Here is a 20,360-nt window from a genome sequence, read left to right on the forward strand (position 1 = left end):
TAATGAAGAGAGAAAACAAATAATTGTCCTTTTCTAAAGGAAAGAATAGAGTTAGGACTTAGATCTACCACTTCAGCTCTGATGGGGCTGTATTTTTTCAGACACTCCTACTCTTCTCCATTCCCATCCCCTTATTCTCTCCCTGCCCCATCCCTCCCTTCCCTCTCTCATCCTCAGATCCTCAGTGCTGACAACCAAGCTTGGTTAAATGCCACCTTGTCCTGGGAGGATTTGGCAGGTTGCGATGGAGTGAGAGTTTAGCAGATTGGTGTAGGACGAGCAGAAACTAAAGCTAGTAAACTACTGTGTTAAAGCATAATCCCAAAAATTAAGGTCCCCAGAAGTAAGGAACTGAAAACTTTTTATACGATAATATGGATAGATTCAAATTGTTCGCTGTTACATTTTGAAATAGTGTTGCTCAGACTAAAACTTCACATGTTAATATGATTCATGGTGAAGAGCACTCTATAAAATGTGTGAAAAGGTAATAGGAACAAGATTAACTCTTCTGTTTGGATTTAGAACTTGTAATTCCATGTTGCTTTTATTAGTGGTTTATTCATGGTACTAGAGGAGCTGCTTGTACCTTGGATCTTATTCTCTGCTATAGTAACAGTCATATAATTCCTTAGAGATAGTAATTGTTGTTTAATTCCTTATAAAGACTAAAATGGTCAAACTCCATTTTAAAACTAATAAAGGCTTCCTTACCTCTTAGGTCTGTTACTCCTCCTTACTGCTCTCTTGTCAGCCAACTTACTTGTTGCTAGAACTTACTGATTTTATGCCATCTGAATCTTTCTGGTTGTCTCTTGCAATCTTTAAGAGTAATAAATAGGCTTCATATGTCTAAAATGGTTTCCTTTTTAAAATTTATTCCTTAAAGTGGCCTAGGCTAGATTTAGGCTACGTCCATATGTCTGGTGACTATAGTTTTCTTTAGGCAGTAGTTTCAAAGTACAGCTTAGTGCTATGAAGAGCTTGATGTTCCACAGTGTGAATTAACGCTGCCACTGAACAGGGAGACCTTGTGCTTCCTTCTCCTGCTCAGAACTACAGTTTTTCCCCTCCCTCTGAACTGGCACTGGCATTTATCTCACCACAAGGTAAGATGAGTTAATTCACTAGACCAACAAAGAAAAAAATTGAGATAATTGATTACTTTAATCAGTTGAGTAGTCTCGCTGTGGAATCAGAGGAGAGCTAGAGTCCAAGATGGAAAGAGAACAGCTCTTCTCCTCTTAGGAGCTATTAATTTGGCTTATGAAGAGTTCAGAGCTTGAGCTCTAAATGTGCCCTAACTTAAGAGCCGTTCATATTTTTTTCCCTGTTCTCTGACGTATTCTTCTTTTGTATAAGGAAAATTACTCAGTTTATTTTTTTTAATTCCTGTACCACTTTCATTTCTGCCTTTCATTTGTATAACTGTCTTGAACAAATATAAATTTGGGAATGATATATCTCCTACAAATTTAAAAATACTAACCTGATTTATAATAGGAAGTAAAACTACCTCTGCAGTGAAGTTCTTTTCTCAGCTGCCATTGTACAGTCTTGGACAAGTCACAGAGGTCTACAGATGTACAGCTTGTGTTGAACTTTCAAGTGTCTAAGCAGCCCCTTTTGGTTTTGACTGTATTCTTTAGCTGTGTTTGGTGTTTTGACAAATGCTTTCTACTATTATATGTCAGTATGAACTGTCAATTCCAATAAATTAAGGAATAAAGCCTCAGAATGCTCTAGTGTAAAATCTTCAAGAGGAATGCAGTTACTTCAGAGCCCTAAATTGCTCTTGGAAAACCTGACCCAGGCACTTATGCAAATCCTACCCAGAATGAAGCAGTGCCTGGTATCTCAACATCAGTTACAGCTCCTCCAAGACCAAGGCCATGTGTGGTTTAATAATGCAGTTAACAGCTGTTAGGTTTTTTGCTCAGTCTCGATATGTATTTCACTCTTGTGCAGGGAGGTGTTCAGTTGTGTCTGCAAAAACTTTGCTTACAGAAGCATTTCAGTTGCATCCTGAGGACTTAGTTTAAAACTTGTATGAAGTGTTCCCCAAAATGTGAGTAGCAGAAATGAGATTGTTTTCTCTTACCTGTTTTCTTTTTGCATCTTGAAACATGAACCACTCTCTCATTTGGAGAGATGCTCAGGATTACATTTCTGTGCATTACATTCCCTAGGGACATACAAAATTATTTATTGAAATCTAACCAGCTGTTTAAAAACAGTCTCAGCGTGTTACTGTTCTGCCTTAAACCCAAAAGGGAATGTGATCTTTGTTTTGATCCACAGACAGCTGAAGATGATGTTTGCTCATGCACCCACTCTATCTCAGAGAGGCTTAGGGCACAAACCATTTGTACCACATAGGACGTCTTCCCCAGCACAAAAGAAAAGCATGTGTAACCAGTTTACTTAAGGGTAAAGAAAGACAGATATGATCACTGCAGCTGGGAGCTATTCTCCTGTCCAGCTGATACATATTTTATCTTGTTTCTAATGCGTATTTAACAGCAAAGCCTGGTCTTTGTCAGACCTGGAAAGCGTGTTCATAGTCCCAAAGACTTATCTGACTTTTCCACATATACTCACTGCTCTATCAGAAACCTCTCAGCTCTCACAATAGCCTTGTCTTGCGTGTTTTTGGCTACAAGGACCTCTCCACCTGCTATCTTCATGTTCTCTCCTTCATTCTTCCTCATGACTCCAAATAATTCGGATTACAAATGGACTGCTTTGCACCTGGAAAAAGGTGGGAGAGCTCCCTGGGAGTCACCAGGTTAAGTTCCACAGGAGTGGGAGGCAGAGGCTATCCTGTCCATCAGCATCCCTGTTAGCAGAGGATTGGTTGCGCAGTCTCCATCAACAAGGCATGTGCAGCTAGAATGGCTTTCTCTACAGGCTTGCTGCACTTTGACAAGCATCACCATGACCTATTTCTTAAGTACCCGTCTCTACCCACAGAAGTATAAGAGGTTATCGGTTGATTTGAATACTTCCTGTGTCTTCAGACAGGACCTAGAGCAAATTCCAGGAACCTTCTGCTTCTGCCTTTACTAGCCATCCTCTGCACATCTTCTCTGCTCACAACACTGCGCATCCTCTTCTTTAAACTTCCCTTCTGACTGTAGCATTCAATATAAAGTGTCCTCTAGTTGTCACCCCTCTTCAGTGCTTCTTTCTGGGTGCCCAGCGACATGCCACTTTAGCAATACTCTAGTTTGAGTAAATATCAACTGCTGTGCTGTATTTTTTTCCAGCTGAGATTTAGAGCTAAAGCACTGGGCTGTTGGCTGCATCTCACTGTTTTTTTACAATAATGTGTCAAATTTTCCTCTTGACAGTTGGAGTGCATGAACTGCCTCCCTCTGAAATTGAGTGGTGGGGTGTGTTTGGTTTGGTTTTTTTTCTATTCTCCTAAACCTCAGTGACCTTTTAAATTAGACCTTTCCTCCTCTCACTTTTCAAGCAGATCCTCACAAAGGAAACTTTGAACGCAGTGACATGCGTCTTGCCATCTTAAACGAGAGCTGCTTAGCTGCCTGGAGCTTGGCACTCTTGGTGAGTGCTCATCTTATTTGTGCTGTCCCTGAAGGGCTTGTCTCCTGCTCGGTGTCTACCTTGTTCAAATGCCAGCAAAAAAGTGGCAGTGATACTGCTCTGGACAATGTCTCCTTTCAAGGCTCTTGTTGAGAGGAACCCCGTTGCAGGAGGCCCTTCATCCTCACTTAGCTGAAGGGCTTCCTGGGTGTGCATGTCCCCTTGCCCAAAAATACCCCATTGCCCAAGGATGGGTGCTGTCTGTCCTCCAGCCCTGTGCACAGCTGCAGGGGAAGGATGGCAGTGGGTCCTCTGATGCTTTGACTGTTGGGGGAAGGGTTGCTTCATGTTTTAGTGCAGCATATTCAGGTGGTAATAAATGGTTAAACATGTAATGTGTAGCATCGCTTCATGCCTCTGCAAAGGAGCTAAAGCCACGTTTTGGAGAAGGAAGAGTAAATAAAGAGGGAATTTAAGTTCCTAGGAAATACTTGCAGTTTTTCATATAGAAGCTGCAATATATGAATATTGCATGAATATCAATAGACAAATTCTTATTTAAATGTGCCTTAAAATACTTTCTCCATTTATAGCAGAAGGAGTTACTACCTTTTTTACATCAGTTCTTTGAACTGCTTGTCATTTTTGTTGGGGCCCTGTATTTTCTGGTGATCTCTTTATTCCTTTGAAAGACTTGTTTGGAAAACAACTAGTGGAGAATCACAATCAATTTTTATTGAGAACAGACGAGAGTTGTTCAAGGTATAGATATTTTGGTATTGTGTGCCTGAATTTGTATTGATCAGGGAATTGCTATTCTCCTATGACAGGAGAAGTTTCACTAATGAAGGAGCACAAGTGTGCTTGTGATGGGTGACAGCTGCCTTTTTGCTTCAAGTGACTTCAGCAGTAGAGGAGGAGGAAGCCAAAGGATAATATGATTCAGTAGAGGTAAAATATGCAGAAGGAAAGGTGAGGGTTTGGCAGGAGACTGAGAAGAGTGGGAAGCAGAACAGAAAACCAGATACCTGAGATAGTGGGATGTGGGGGTGGTTTTGTTTGGTTTGGGGTTTTTTTTCTTCTCCTCTTTTATCATGGTAGCAGACCACTACCCAAATCTGAGCAGGAAATGTTTCTAACTTGCTGCCTTTTCCTCAGGGAGATGGGTCTGATCAGATGGCAAAAAACTCCTTTGTATGGATGTGCACCCCAGCTGCTGCAGCTGGCTAAAGGAGGGAATGGGGCTGGGATAATGTCTCTTTCTAGAAGGCTGCTGTGGCCTCTGGGAAGTACTGTAATGTTAGAGTGAGTGGAGGGTGTCCCAAAACAGGTATCTAGCCCCTGTGGTGGTGGGGTTCACCTGCACCTGACAGGGGGTGAAAGAAAGACTTTTTATTTAAAGGTAGTAATTTTAATGTGAATGCTGTTCAGTTCACTTTGAGAGCTATCAAAAGAGCCATAAAGGTGCTTGTGGAGACACAATTAAATCATCCTATACACAAGTCTGCACATAACAGCATTGCTGGAAGTTATTAAAATGTCAGTCTAGCAAGCAGAAAGGCAAAAAATTGTTCAGATAAACTGATTTGTCTTCCTCTTTCCCCCTCTAGCAGCCCAAGCAGGACTTTCATATTCTTGAGGTCTTTGTGTGTCTCTAAAAGGACTTAAGTGATACTTATTGTACTCTATCTCTGTCAAGATAGTAGGTATCAGGCCTCATTCACTGATAAAGGAACTACCTCAGGAAGCCTTGTTTGCTTAATATCTAATCAGTACTCTGATTAGAAGTGATAACTGTTCTCCCCTGAATTTATTGCTGCCTTCAAGTTTTCACTCCTTGGTCCTGGTGCTTGGCTAATCTGTAGTGATACAGTTTTATTTCTTCTAACAAATCCTTCATAGAGATGTAGGACTGGAATATCCTAAAACAGCAGTGATGTACTCAGCAATGTGGAAAAATATGACTATTATCTTATAGTTTTAAGGAAACCCTCATTATGTCATTGCACAAATCAATGTTTTTTTCTCATCTTAAAATTTGCATTTGATTTTCCTTCTTCCATCTCAAAAAGGATGCAGTAGGTGAAGAACTAATGAGGACAGCCTGTGTGATCAGAGAAATCACACAGAGAAATCAGAAAGAAATCAGAGAAAGTCTAAAGCATGATAGTATGTCAACATGAAAAAGTGAAATAACTAAGGGAAGGTGTTGGAAATCTGTGACATCGTGAATGGTATGCAGAAGGTGAATGAGGACTATTTATTTTTTCACCCTTAACATTAATTAGGATGCTCAGTGAAATTAATCGAGTATAAAGTGTAAGAAAGGAGGCACTACTTTGTGTAACACATGACGGTGCTGGGGGTTCACTGACATAGGACCAGTGTGGAGGTCTTGAGCAGACTGGGCAGTTGTGGATGCTGCTTCTCTACCTTGGGAAATCCATGATTTCTAGAAGCCAAGGGGGCTAGTGAGGGGAAAAATTTCTCTATTTACATGCTGCCTAAGTGTTTGGTAAGATAGAGATTAATGAGTAAAATGGACTTTTGGTCCAAGTATACCATTGTATCTATTCTCGCAGGCTACTGAGTTTGTTTACCCAGTGTGGGAAGTGGTCAGTCCTTTGGCCCCTTGTTTACTTCGTCATTCCTGCTAGCATTACCAGATGTCAGCTTAACTGATGGCTCAGGAACTGTCTGGCAGGCTCAGCTGTCGGAGCCAGCACTGCAAGACCTCACACTGATTTCAGCCGGCAGCAGGTTAGTCTGTAATGTTGGTGGTGATGGTATCGTCTTTCAGTGGCACATTGTATGTCAGTGTGAGCAGCCCGGGATTCTCTTGATGCTTCTTGACCTAGTCTATCTACTTATACAGCTGTTTACATAGCTGCAGAGGTATAATTCTCCTATCGTGTCAAGGTCTTTTGGATGATAAACTAATTGACCTCTTTGTCGTATTCGTTCCTAATTGTTTTCTAGATTATTCCAAGGTAACTTTTTTAAGGTTTCCTACAGCACTGCAAAATGAAATATGAACAGTCTGTTAGGAAACTGAGTTAGGTATAAATATATCAATAAGGGCAGAAAAATTTCCATTCTAGACCTTTCCATTTTCAGTAGGCCTGTATTTTTTGCCTGTTCTCACTTGGCATTCTTCTTTGCATTGCTCATTAATTTTACTATTTTTACATAATTCTTATTTTACATGTTTCCTGAAATCAGAAGGGTTCAGTCCACCCACTCTGCCCTTTTCCTAAAAATGCAGTGTGATCAAATTTGCATTAACACCTAGTCAGCTCTCGGGGTTGTACGATCCTATCTTCAGTGTACGTGCAGTGCAGGAAAACTTGGGAGGCAGAACCGTGAATCACTTCACCACTAAGTAAATGTCCAAGTTCAAAGTAGCATTTATTTTAAAGCCTGTGGAGAGGTACAGCTCTTCCATCTAGCTCTGTCTGAGAGAAATGTGGTTACTGAGGACTCCATCACGCCTGTGTGTGCTCTGCGTGCCTTTGGGACTACTACTAGAGCTAGCTGCCTTCACATCATGTCAGAAAACATTTGGCTTTCTGAAGGAGAAATGAGAAAGGATAAGGGAACTGGAGAAATAGTATATTGTGTTTTACTTACTTTGCCAGGCTTTCCACCCCCTTCACTAACCATTCATGTAGAGTGTAATTTGTGACCTTGGCCTTGCTATGTGTACAGTAAGTGGGGCTAGCAGTGCCTGACAGATTTAATGGATTCGTTGGAACTTTTTTTCTCTGAAGGTCTGAATTTTTTAATTTATGATTTTAAACCTTTATATGTACAATTTAAAAACATAGACTAATTAAGACTTTCCACTAGTCAAATTAATATGACGTAATTTAGAATCACCGAAGCCTGGCAAGTAGCTATTCTACTACAAGACAGTGTCCAGAACCCCTTTGTGGGATTTAAAAAAAAAAAAAGGGGGGGGGGGGGGGGGGGGGGGGATGGGCAGGGAGGAAGAGAAAACTAAAAAAGTATCCAAACAAGAGATTTTGATTTCAGAAGACAGGTGGGTTCACAGACTGTGACTGCTTCTTCTAGCTGTAGCTAAACAGGCAATACAACATACATCCTTCATATAGGTGTGGAAAAAAACCACCAAGCCATCTAGTTGTTGGGCTTATTTAGGATTTATTAACCTTTATTGGCAAAAGAAGGACTGTGTTGTGTTTAGTTTAAACTCGGCTTGCTTCCTGACCTTTTTTCTGTTTTACTTGTCTGTACAGTTTCAGGTTTTCAACTATGGGTGAGTATCTAGCTCACTCCTCTGTATTGCACCGTGGTTGTGTTGGGGACCCTAATAAACTAACAGACCAACAGTCCTGTCAGTGAAGAACTAGAGCACATTATACGTCTCCTTGCAACACAGTACTTCAGGTTATAACTTTACACTGGCAAATAACTTTTAATCTCCAAACTTTGCAGCCAATGCACTTAGGAGGACCTGAAAAAGAGTGTATTTTACAGAGGGAGAGAAAGGAACATCCCTTTCCAGATAGAAAGCTGTAGAGGAGAAAGTTTTCTGTATTGCCAGAGTATTTTGTGGTGGTGTTGTGACGTAGTGGCATAGTGGTTGCTGTCATAGTCATCTCAGTCACCATCCCACTTTGAAAGACAAAGCTTTGGAATGAAAATGTTTAGCTAATACCAAGCATTGCAAGCTCTACAGAGAAACTGCTTTTACTGTGTATTGTTATTCTTCCCATCCACACACAGACTTAAACTTTTTCACATTCAGCAGGTACAAAATCTCTCCCTCTCTCTCTACATCTCTCTGGGCTGCTTTATTTTTATTCCTGCCCCCACCCCAAGGTCTTACAGATGCACTTCTAGTTAGCAGAAATTGTTCCCAACTGTTGCCTACTTTGTGTGCTGTTTCAGAGCAAAGTGAGAGTTAGTATATCTGAAAACTTGTCTGCTTTTTCCAGATAGACCAAATGATTTATTGGAAGATGAAGTCTACCTATAAACCTTTCTTGTTTTTCTCCAGTAATGGGTCACAGGCAGCTTAGGTCATTTGCCTGCATGGGTATCATACATAGTTCTAGTGATTCTGGAGTAATTGAAATGGTATCTCCAGAGTAGCACAAAATAGTGTGAACTCATTCATTGTTAATTGGGGGAGTTTCTTCAGGCATGATTGTGTGTATATCAGCAGTTTTACATAAATAATGGATTAAGGAAGCATCCATTATTTGCCATGTCTCTGTCATATTGGTGTTGTGTTTCTGATAGTTTTAATATTGTGCCCTGCTAATGTTGTCATTACTCATTTTTCCATCTATAGACTGCTTTGACTTTAATCAGAGGAAAGTGGTGTGATAATGGTGGAAATGCAGATGGTCGGAAAAAGGCAGCAAGAATGCTAATTTAAACAGTTTTACTGTGGGTCTTCAGTCTCGGAGATGAAATGTTCAAGATCACTGAGTGATGCTCTGTTCCAAAATGCTATCAGGGAAAAGCCAGCATTGTTCTGATCTTCCTCTTCCTAACTCTGCCCCTCATGCCATGTGTACTATCTGCATGTACTTAAATTGTGTGTGTTTAGTCCCTGCATGCTTTCCACTTCTGTCCGGTTGTGGAAAAAGTGGCTTTGCTGTCTGCTGTATTGCGAGCCATGGCGCTTCTCTTGAGTGCATCCCTGGCAGGTAATGGGTGGGGTATGCCTGCAGTAACGCCTGGATGTATGTTCAGGGATCGTGTGAGCCTCTCTTCACTGAAGGAGATAGTCTCTGACCGTGCAGCCTCTGGAACATGCTGAGGCAGCCCCCAGCATTACCTTCGCTGTGGAAATGGGCCAACAGAAGGGTCAGGTACAGCACGCTTCTGGGCCCCTCCTCTCTTGTGTACATTACAGTGGAGCAGGAGAGTCCTTGCCCTTCTTTCTACTATCTGCCTCTTGTTGTCTGGAAATAGCAAAGGTTGCAGCAGAGCCTGAATGCAAGCCAGACGCCCTGCACTGCCATTCCCCACCCTTTCCTCCCTGATCTCCCTCCAGAGCTGCCAGCTTGGACTGCGGGAACAGTCCCCCCAGGAGGGCAGCATCTCCCCGCTCCTGGCCCCAGCTGCTGGTTTTGCTGGGCCCAGCGCTGCCTTGCCTTCTCGCCTCTCTCTGTCTTGGCTGGACTGTGGCACTGTGCCGGAGGCAGCAGGACCTTTCCGAGGAGCCAGGGGTGAGCAGGCTGGTCGAGCTGGGCAGCCATGCACAACCTCTCTGCTCCCAGACCCCACTCCTGGAGCTGGGGCTGCGCGCTGGCCTCGCCGCCCCCAGGTACGCGGGCCCGGGCTCTGGGTGTGGAGGGTGAGCCCTGTGGGGCTGGGGCTGGCTGGGCAGCTGGCAGCCTCCCTGATCCTTGGCTTCACTCACCCTCTGCCATGGTAAGTGTTGGAAATAGCTACCCTGCTCATGCTGCTGAGAGCTCACCCGTGCCTTTCGGGTCCTGCGAGGGTTTCTGTAAGTGCGATGAGTTTTGGGTACTGCTGCTAATGGTAGATGTTTTCTGAACAACCTTTGTGCTTTCTGATGCTTGACTATATACTGCATGTTATGCATGTTTTGCAGGACTCCTGGCATACTTTTACCTTCAGGGTTTAAAATAGTATTTAAATCTGACATGCTGGTGGTGAAGTGGTGGTTAACCAGCATTTGTTGTGGTCATACTGATGTATCAGTGTGTGTGTTCACCTGCTGGTTTCTACCTCAGCCTTGAGAGCAGTTTATCACACACAATGCTTGTATCCAACAGCTGAATTGTGTAGGAATCAGAGGAAAACATGGGAGCAGTTCTGTATTGATATGGTATCATGTATACATTACTCCTGTAGTGTTCCTGAATGATTACTAAACCTGCTGTACTTGAAGTTTTGCTTGCCTTGTAATGCAATTTTAAGGCCTAATAGATATTTTTGATGTGGCCTCTTGTTCATGTTCACAGCTGCAATTTGCACATCCTGTAGATCTCTTTCAAAATGTGTTGATAGGCAAACATCTGGAAGGTCAATTACTTGATTATTTTTTTTCTCTTTAGATGACAATCAAAACAAAACCAATGAAAAGAAAGAGAAAAAAATGGTTTCTCAGAAACCCCATGGTACCATAGAATACACTGTAAGTATTGGTACATGACTGGTACATGATTTGTTCATGACTGCTTTTTAAAAGTGGAGCTGTTGAGATTGAAAGGAAGCCAGTGACACAAAGCTGAAAGCACTAAGTGGATACTGGCTGCAGTTTGTACCTATCTCAATAGGGATTGCTCCAAATATTGTTGGGTGGGGAGAGCTAGGCTCACGTCCTGAACCACTTCTCAACCCAGGTCCTCTGCCTCTTCTCACAGCTGCCACTCCTATTTTTAATTCTGCACCATGGCTCTTTAATGGAGCAATTAGTTTCGTTATTCTGAAAAATACTTCCATTCCACAGTTGCTTAGGTCATCAAGTGGTTGGCCTATGCTTGATCCTGAGATGATGCGAGACCTCTTTCTCTAAGCTGGAGCAAGGTAGCGGTGTACTGCCACGGCAGCTCAGAGGACTACTTCTGCCCAGAAAGTCTGTGCGTGAGCCAGCCAGGTCCCTGAACGGGGGCTGCACCCCACGCCCACAGTCACGCTGCATGATGGAAAGGCGAGTGCCCCAGTGCTGCGACTGCTGAAGCTGTAATGAACTTTCCAGTGTGTGTCCTTTCCCTACTTGCCAGACCAGTTCTAAATATGGTAGTGCTGCTTTAAAGCTTTGTGAAAAGAACAAGCACATCTGTAACACCCCTCTGTTTTATCTTCTGTATACTATGAGAGAATTTTTTTTTTCTTTTTATTGGTACTGGCCGATTATCACATAAGCTATTAAACAGAGGGTGTGTTGAGATCATCAAATCTATTTCCTGCAAACAGTCTGTTAGATGGTTTTAGTTCAGCTGGTGTGCTGAATGTGTTCACTATGGTATCTTAAGCTTCAACTCTTTCTTCAGGCTGGAAATCAGGACACCATAAACAGCATAGCATTAAAGTTTAACATCACACCAAACAAGCTTGTGGAGCTCAATAAGCTTTTCACGCAGACGATTGTGCCAGGCCAGGTAAATATGTTTTTTTTATAACTTAAACCTGATTATTTACTACGTATTTAAAAGCTTTTTACTACTTTAACATATCTTTTAGGTACTTGGATACAAGGATAATGGACAATAATTTAAATCCCTCAAAGGAGAACACACTAGATACTTATGTGGAGTTGGGGGCATAGCTTTGAAATTGTCATATCTGACTTCTGTTATTTATTTGCTGTCACTAAAGCTTAAAGATGACTCTGAAGCTTAAGAGGCTAATGTAGCCGTTGTAAGAGAGTTGAATTCTTGGGAAGCCTAGATAAATGCTGTATATAATACTTTCAAGAATTAAAGAGCTAGATACAGTAATTGAAATGACTCTTTGCCATTATGTTGGGGATGAGTCAGTCTCCTGTAAAATGAGAAATAATTGGAGATTAACTGGTTTTGGGAAAGTCAAATAATGGAAATGCAAATGTGAAGATTCACACCTGGTTCATGAAGAGCAGATCTCTACTGCCTCACAGACATGAAGAGATAGAAGTGTCCTGACTGCAGATGGGGAAACTGAGACACAAGGAGATGGTGTGACTTGCCTAAGAATACCCAGCAGACAAAAGCTGGAACAATGAAAACGATTTCATTTTTCTGAACATTTTTAGTTTAAAACTAAACTGTGAATACTTTTTAAACTTTAGAAGTATCTTCCTTTGCTCAACAAATTACTCTGTTTTTATTTGGGGTGGAGCGCTGTACTGTAATTTTAATAGTGCTGTACTAAAAATTTGGGATGTTCATTTTGAGAGAATTAAAATTCAAACAAAGCATTATGTTTTTATATACGCTTGTATTAGTATAAGGTTTTTTCTTATAAATGTAGAACTGGCATTTTATCATCACGTACATGTAAAGAATATTTTCTTAAATTTGGAGATGCAAGTATGTTTTTGGAAACAGACAACTTAGTGAAGTGTTGTTATAAACTTCTAGCACTGAAAATTCCCCCATCTTCAGCAGTGGCTTTCTCTTTGGACCAGAGTTTGATGTTAGAAGTTAATGACTACTAATAGTCATTTTACAGTTACTTCTTTTGTATTTGCGGCAGTTGCAAGACACCTAGGATTGTAAATTTGAGGAGAAAAAGGACGTTCTCATTCTGTGGCAGATGTTTCATTTTCTTGCCTGTGGTGCAAAACAAAATGTAGAGCAAGATCCTGTACTTAATCAGATCTGCCTGTGCCCTGCCATCACTATCTATGAAGAAGGCCTCTAGAATAAGTAATTGTTAAGGAGTACATTGCAATCACAAGTGATCAGTATTGGTTTGTCTTTCTAGCAGAACATAGTATTGATAGCGAATAACTTTTTTAAGCTTGTGTCTTACTTCTTTTGACATACGTATTTGTATTTAGATTCTCTTTGTGCCAGAAACCAGTGCTGTGAGGCTGTCTTCTTTCAGTCCTGGTGCTCCTGTATCTCCTTCATCATCAGATGCCGAATATGATAAACTCCCTGTAAGTCAAATATTGGTTCACTGGCCTTAAACTCACAAAGTCATTTCTGATTCTGAAGCTGAGATTCAAGGCTGTGTAAATGGCAGTTTTTTGAATTTACAGTTCAGACCTCGTGTGTAGTGTATTCAGTAACATTAATTTTCATTTGTTGTACTACAAAATTTACCATCTCTTCAAAATATTCCAAATTAAGGGAATTCTGTCCGAGCAGAGAAACCCAGTGCAGGTTCAGTTGGGCCCAGAGTCTATCAAAGCAATTGAAAATGGTGTGGTGTATAGTTTTTAAAGAACAGGAAGTTAAATATGAAAAATTATTTAGTGTATCACTCTGGAGATTTTTATGCTGCCCTGCAGTCCAGAGCCTTGATCCTGCATTGAAATCCTTCATCCAGAAGCTGTTAGTTTAGTCTGAGCTTTCAGTTTCTTTCTAGTTAAGTGTATTATGGCGGTACCCATATGTAGACATGTCTTACATAGACAAGACTGCTGGATTTAATCTTTGTGAAAGGCCTTGGCATAGCTGATCTTTCATTTTCCTTAGAAGGGTGATGGGCCATGATGATGTTAGATAGTAGTTTTAGGGAGTTTAGCTTTCCACCTGCTGATGTTAAAGCAATTAGACATTTCAAATCCATAACTAATGAAAAGTAAAGTGGAGAGAACCCTGGAGTGAGTAACTGTGTTTAACCTTAGCCTTACACCTCTGTGCCACCTATATGGGGAATCACACCAGTGCACTGTGTGCAGAGGTCTTCAGGGCTGTGAGGGGACAGGACTGGCCCACTCTTAATGAGAGTACCTCATTGAAATTTCTTGCCTGTTATTTGTATGGAGGTTTTTTTGTAATGTTACAAGGTTTTTCTTCCATACAGGATACAGTGGGAAGCATACATACATATGTACATACATACATACATGACCACCACTTCTCTTCCTTAAGCAAAAAGAAAATAGTTGGTTGAACCTTGCCTTTTAGTTGCCCAAAATCTAAAAGTACATGATTCTGCTCTGCATTGAACTTATTTTTTTTAAGGATGCTGATTTGGCAAGAAAGGCCTTCAAACCAGTTGAGAGAGTTCTGTCCTCTACTTCAGAAGAGGATGAGCCTGTGGTTGTCAAATTTTTAAAAATGAATTGTCGTTACTTCACAGATGGTAAGGTAGGTGGAACCTGGCTTTTGGGCATTGTCTGAGATTCTTTAAAACAAAAATCTATTTGGATAAGTGAGAGATGAATACTGGGAGAGTCAAATGTGCTTCATGTTTGTAAAGAATGTAAATGTCCTGGCAGCTTTAACTATCACTGCTGTGTTTGTTGGTACTGTGGTAGTATGTTGTATCATTTTGTTCTTTCAGTTGTTTAATCTGTTATGATAATTGCTTTATGAAAGAATAGCTTTTCTAACCTTCTTCATTCCCTTACCATGTCATACCAGAATTACCTGTTTAAGAGTGTATTGCTAGATACACAGAGAAACTGCACTTTAGAGTTAGAACATGTCAGGATTAGTTGTCAAGTTCCACCAAGTTGTGAAACAGCTTTATAAAATGAGCACATACCTATCTATTTCATTTATGACTAAGCTAAATTTTAACTGTTTCCAGAGCAGTGTTTCCAAATATGCCTGTGTCACTTCTGCACTTGCTAATGAATGTCATGCAAACCCTAATAAAAAGATAAATATTGCATGATACAACCTTTTCTTTCTTTTTCTTGCAAGCGTTGTTGTAACATATGTGCTCCCACTGAGACTGCACCCTAAATTTTACAGCATCTGTTCTAGAAGAGAAGGCACAAAGATTGGAAAGTATTTTAACCCTCTCTTCTTCTCAAGGTTGCAAGACACTGTCGGCTTGAACTGTGTAGTTTGATATATCTACTCTTGTTGACTCTGGTTTCAGTTAGATGTCTGCATGTTTCGGTTTTGAAGTTCTCTGGAATTTATAACACTGGAGATGTTAACCATTGTAATTTAAACGTATGTTTTCCCTTAGTGTTGACTTTTGTAAGATGGATGTGTTTACACCTAGAATTTTTGGCTTCTTTTCACATTGAGTGAATGTAGACTGTATTTAACCACTTTGCAATTTTTCAGTCTGCTATTTTGTAGAAAGTACTAGATGGCTACTTGATGGCTTGCATGTAAATTAGGGCAATACCGTTGCTTTGTTATGTGATGCTTGCTAGATGCAGTGGGTACAGATTGCCAATTTTATCGCTGCAGGTCTGAAAAAGTAATTTGCAGTCACAATTGAAAGTGGGATGGCTTCTTTGCCAGTGTAACTAAAATCCCTTGTTGCCTTGCTTCCTGCAGTGGCTAGGTAGGAAGTACAGCCTACTGATGTTTTGCTCTTCTGGCTAACTAGAGTTACTTACCTGTGGGAGAAGCCTCTGCACTTGATTTTGATTCTTTCACCCAGACACACACCAGGCATGTGTATGTGAGTCATGCAGGAGAAACAATTGGGAAATAAATGCAGACTTTGCTTTACAAGGGAACAGGCACACATGTACTCACTTGCCAGTGCCAAGCCATCAGTTTAGCATCTCTCTGATTTAAAAAAAAACAAACAACAAACAACAAACCAAAAAAACCAAGCTTGTGGTCCTTTAGCTGCCTATTTGTTAGCCTTCGGGCTTGTCTTGAAGATGACCTTGGATAATTTAATAGTATCAACAGTGTAGGTAATTTCTGTTGATTTGTGGCTTCTGTTTGTCAGGTGTCATGATTTAAGCACAGCTTCTGAGCTGATCTGGTGAATTTTGTAGCTCATCTGGAAGAAAGGGTGCAGGAGCAAGACATTGGAAATCTCCTTTGTAAACCTTGTAAAATCATCAAGTTGCCATGGGTTGGATGCTGAATAATGGCTCATGCAGCCTCTTGTTGAATCCATGGCTAGAGCACATTCTGAAGAGTTAATTGAATGTGTCTTATAGAGCTGTGCAAAATATGCTTGAATCAGTGGTAGAAGCTGCTTCTAGGTCAGGGAGAAGCGTTTTGCATGTACCTCTGGGAGAGTAGATCAAGGGGACCTATATGTGGCTTAGCATAGTAACCTTGACATTTCCACAAAAGACTGCCTTCAGGTGTGCTGGTTGCATATAAATTCATGTATCAAATGAAGGTGGCTGCATCTAGAATAAAATAGTACTTTTTTTTTCTTAAATCTACTAATCTATTTTGGCTGAGATTGATTTAACATCTGTAGTTTTAGCTTGTGTCAGCCAGCGCTGAAAGTTGAATAGTCAGATGTTCTTCTTTATCAGCCAAGAACTTAGGCGTTACTAAGCAATTTTTTTCTTTGCTCTCCTTATAATGTCTGGCTTGATGCAGTTGGAAACCAAAATGTTTTGTTAGCAAACATTGCATGACGGGGTATAAGAGGCAGGAGACGGGTTTTTCTTTTTTAGGATGGTAGCCAAAAATCCGGTACCAAATGATAAGTGAATTACATGTGATGTGCTAACTCTTCCTTCTCCTGTTTTAGGGCGTAGTTGGAGGAGTCATGATAGTAACTCCAAACAATATCATGTTTGACCCACATAAGTCTGATCCTCTTGTAATTGAGAATGGCTGTGAAGAATACGGGCTCATCTGCCCCATGGAGGAGGTTGTCTCAATAGCCCTCTACAACGACATCTCTCACATGAAGATTAAAGACGCATTACCATCGTAAGGAGTGTTCTTCCCTGAATTTATGTTTACAGATTTTTCATAAGGGTCATGGAAAAGAAGGGGAAGGAATGGAGGGGAAGAGTTTTAATGAAGTAGAATAAAACAAATCACGGGACAAAAGTGCCAGCAAAGGAATGGTTCACTTGTGTTGTTCTTCCACTTTCTTTTTAGAGTACTTCAGCGGCAGTAAAGAGAAATGGGTCGTGAATATGAGAACGAAAGTGTAAAGGTGACCAGTAAAAACCAGTAATTAAAAGCACTGGTAGCATGCCATAGTTGGGCTCTTGCACTGACCCATCTCCAGGGTTATTTCAGTGGAATTGAAGAGGGTTAAATTTGGACCATTTGTTGTGTTATCAGGACTGTTCTGAGTATTTAAAACTTTTGAAGATAACAGCACCTTAATTGCCATCTTCAGGACTTACAGAAATACCAGTCTGTGGAATACTTCCACTTCAGAACCAGAAATGCATTGATAGTTACCGTTTATAACACACAATAGGCTTTCTGGGATGGGCTGCTTTCATTTATGCGTAATCCAGGCATTGCTTAAGTATTTGTTCTCAGGAAGGTTTTGTCCTTATAGGCAACACCTGTTTGATCAGTCAAATTCATCTCCTTCACTCTGTTTTCCTATTTCAAGAAAAATTTTCCAGATATTTGTTATGCTCATTACTAGAGTGTTTAGTAACTTCTTAGTAACTTTTAAGTGATGAAAATCCTGTATTCCCATTCACTGCAGACTTTTTAGAAGCAGTGAAGAACTCAAGTTGTATGCTGTTTTCAAGAATTTTCTACTCTGAAACATTTTATGATTGTCCTGCTTTAAAAATAAATCTTTGGGGAAGTCTGCATTCAAACAGTATATTTGAGTAATGGAGAAAAATAAAAGGAGGAAAACCCAACTCTGTTGCCTGCTACTGTTTTGCAGTAAACACGTTCAAACAGGGTACAGCTTATCTCTGATTTGCTTTCTTCTCAAATACATTTGTACTAGGGAAGCATGGATGGTTGTAGAGGTTGACTCATTGTCAGGTGTGGGAAATAACGATATTAATATGGTATGAATTAAATTCCAGCAGCTAAATACATGTCCTGTGGTTTTTTTGGTTACTGAACTTTTGATGACTTGTACATTGTTATTACATGCATACCATTTCTTCACCCATGTGGCATATTCTGCCAAGTGGCTTACTCATTTTATTTTGGTATTATCTGTTCCACTTTTTTCTCCATTTTCTTTAAAGTCACTTACTTCCACTGATGTATGTTTATTTTGGAGAAAGTAATTTTTTGTTGTGTTTCAGAGCTTAAGTTAAGTTGGTTTATTATTTAGTTTTTCCGTTGTTTTTTTTTTTTCTGTTTCCATTTTGCTTTTAACATCCTATGTACATCCATCATTTTCCCTGACAGTGACATACCAAAGGATCTTTGTCCTCTGTACAGGCCAGGAGAATGGGAAGACCTGTCCTCTGAGAAAGATATCAATCCTTTCAGCAAATTCAAGTCCCATAGCAAGGAAAAGAGGCAGCAGAATGGGGATCCATCTATTGCTCTGGGTGCCAAACAGATAAAGCCTTTAGATAAGGAAAAGTCTGCTGATTTTGAAGTTCTTCAGTCATCTGAGAGTACAGGCTCAATTAAATCAAAGTCACTGGAGTTTCCCAACAACATCACTGCCACTGAACATTTGGAAAAGTTTGCTGCAGATCCATGTGCCAAGGAGCCTTCTGGGGAAAAAAATGCTTCAGATATCAAAACCAAAGAAAAATCCCATTTGGGAGAAGGAGAGGATGACTTCTTTGAGCTGGAAAAGACATCATCTCATATGGATAGAGGGTTGGACAGGAAAATCTCAGTAATGGAAGGCTTGCTGGCTGACCCCAGGGAGTTGGGGAGAACAAAGCAGCAGGTAACCAAACCCACTACAGAAGTCCAGGAGCACTTGACAGTTGATTCCTTGGAAAAAAAGGACAGTGTTGAACCTAAAGCTGACTTAGACTTAGAGCTGTGTGAAAAGCAAGATGTTATTCCAGAAGTAAACAAATGTGTCAGTTCCCCAACAGGTAAGGTGGAGACTGCACTGGACACTAAGAAAGAGCTAGAGAAAGATAAACTTATTGAATTTTACCTCAATAAAGATGGGAATGGGTCTCAGTCATCTGAAGACTTACACAAGGCTGAAATCCATAAAGGTGAAAACAATAAAGCAATTGGCATAGACCTCACACTTAGCTGTTCAAAGTCCCAAGCTAATGAAGTCCATACAGTTAAAAGTATGGAGCTTGATTCCTGCTGTGTTGAAAGGAAAGCACCTTCATTAGAAATCAGCTCAGCAGCAGCAGAGGAGAAGGATCTGAAAGAGTCTGTGGACTCTTCATTAGTACCAGCTATAGACAAGACCTGTCAAGAAACACAGTTAGACAATCAATCAGAAATCAGACTGTGGCTGCTGCAGAAAATTCAAGTGCCAATTGAAGGTAGGTCTCTAGTTATCCTTGTTACCTCTGAGACTTGGACAGCATTAATGACGGTAACCTTTGAATCAATAGCCTTCTGCTCTAAAATTCCTCCTTCTATAATACCTGTTCTTTTTTTTCTTTTATTCATGTATATTATATTTTTATATTAACTGCTATTTAGAAGAAAAAAACCCCACACTTCAGATTCCCTAAGCTTCCAGTTTGATAAGTAGCTTTTGTGCTTTTTCCATATTCAGTGATTACTGTTTATATAATCTTCACCTCTGTTTGGCTTGAGGACAGTGAAATGTCTTCCAGGTGCAGTATTGACAGGGACATTGCATGGCCTAGGAATTGTCACTCCTTATTGGTAACTTCTGTTGCTTCAGTGAAGTCTACCAGTGCAGTGTCCAAAGCAGTAGTGCATTGCTGTGAAAGGGCAGGGTACAAAAGTATTCTTGATGCTATTTGCATCTGTCTTGTGTCTTTCATGCTATGGAAGCCCTTAAAGAAGTGATACATAGGAATATATATAGTCTTACTGACTGATCATTTTGTCCTGATTGCTCACTGAGTTATCATAAATGAAATTCAGGCTTTTACTGGAAAGCATATAACAAAATGAAATCTTAGTTTAGGTAGCATGTACACATATTACTATTTCTACTACAGCCCAGTGCCTCTAAGCGCTAGTCCATCCTGGAGCGCTGATGCTCCTCTTGTGATAGTTTAATGAACATTAAACCCTCGATTCATATCCGGGCGGGGGGATGATTAGAGTGCAAGTCTTTATTGTAAAAAATGTTGTTCTTAAAATGTTTCCTTTCTTTCTTTTGGAAGGGTTGGCATCTTACCAGTTGTATTTGGTGTTTGTTCTCATTGGGAAAGCAAAAAAAAAAGGCTGTATGTGTACTCCTGAAATGAATGAGGCAACTTCAGCTTGATTTAGACTATTATTGCCACACTAGCAATTTAAGGAAATCAAATTGCTTGCATGTGTGACCCTGTCTTGACAGACAAAAGGTGTTTTGTATGGCTGTCTGACCATCAGAGTTGAGGAACTGATCAGGCTTTGTGTGTG

The 20,360-nt window shown here is 40.5% G+C and overlaps 1 protein-coding gene across 6 annotated transcripts in view; it reads left to right on the plus strand.

The window, feature by feature from the left end:
- Positions 1–20,360, plus strand: part of NCOA7 (nuclear receptor coactivator 7) — a 105,570-nt gene that overhangs the window by 65,678 nt on the left and 19,532 nt on the right. For 4 of the 6 annotated variants that reach the window (XM_074896254.1, XM_074896256.1, XM_074896253.1 and 1 more), the window contains 6 exons: positions 10,611–10,690; positions 11,550–11,657; positions 13,040–13,141; positions 14,175–14,300; positions 16,630–16,814; positions 18,231–19,297. In XM_074896254.1, the coding sequence (XP_074752355.1) occupies positions 10,611–10,690; positions 11,550–11,657; positions 13,040–13,141; positions 14,175–14,300; positions 16,630–16,814; positions 18,231–19,297 (1,668 nt within the window). The remainder of the gene's footprint in view (positions 1–10,610; positions 10,691–11,549; positions 11,658–13,039; positions 13,142–14,174; positions 14,301–16,629; positions 16,815–18,230; positions 19,298–20,360) is intronic. The other 2 variants (XM_074896258.1, XM_074896257.1) reach the window with 2 other exon arrangements.

Source organism: Athene noctua, chromosome 1 (assembly GCF_965140245.1).
Source record: "Athene noctua chromosome 1, bAthNoc1.hap1.1, whole genome shotgun sequence".
NCBI lineage: Eukaryota > Metazoa > Chordata > Aves > Strigiformes > Strigidae > Athene > Athene noctua.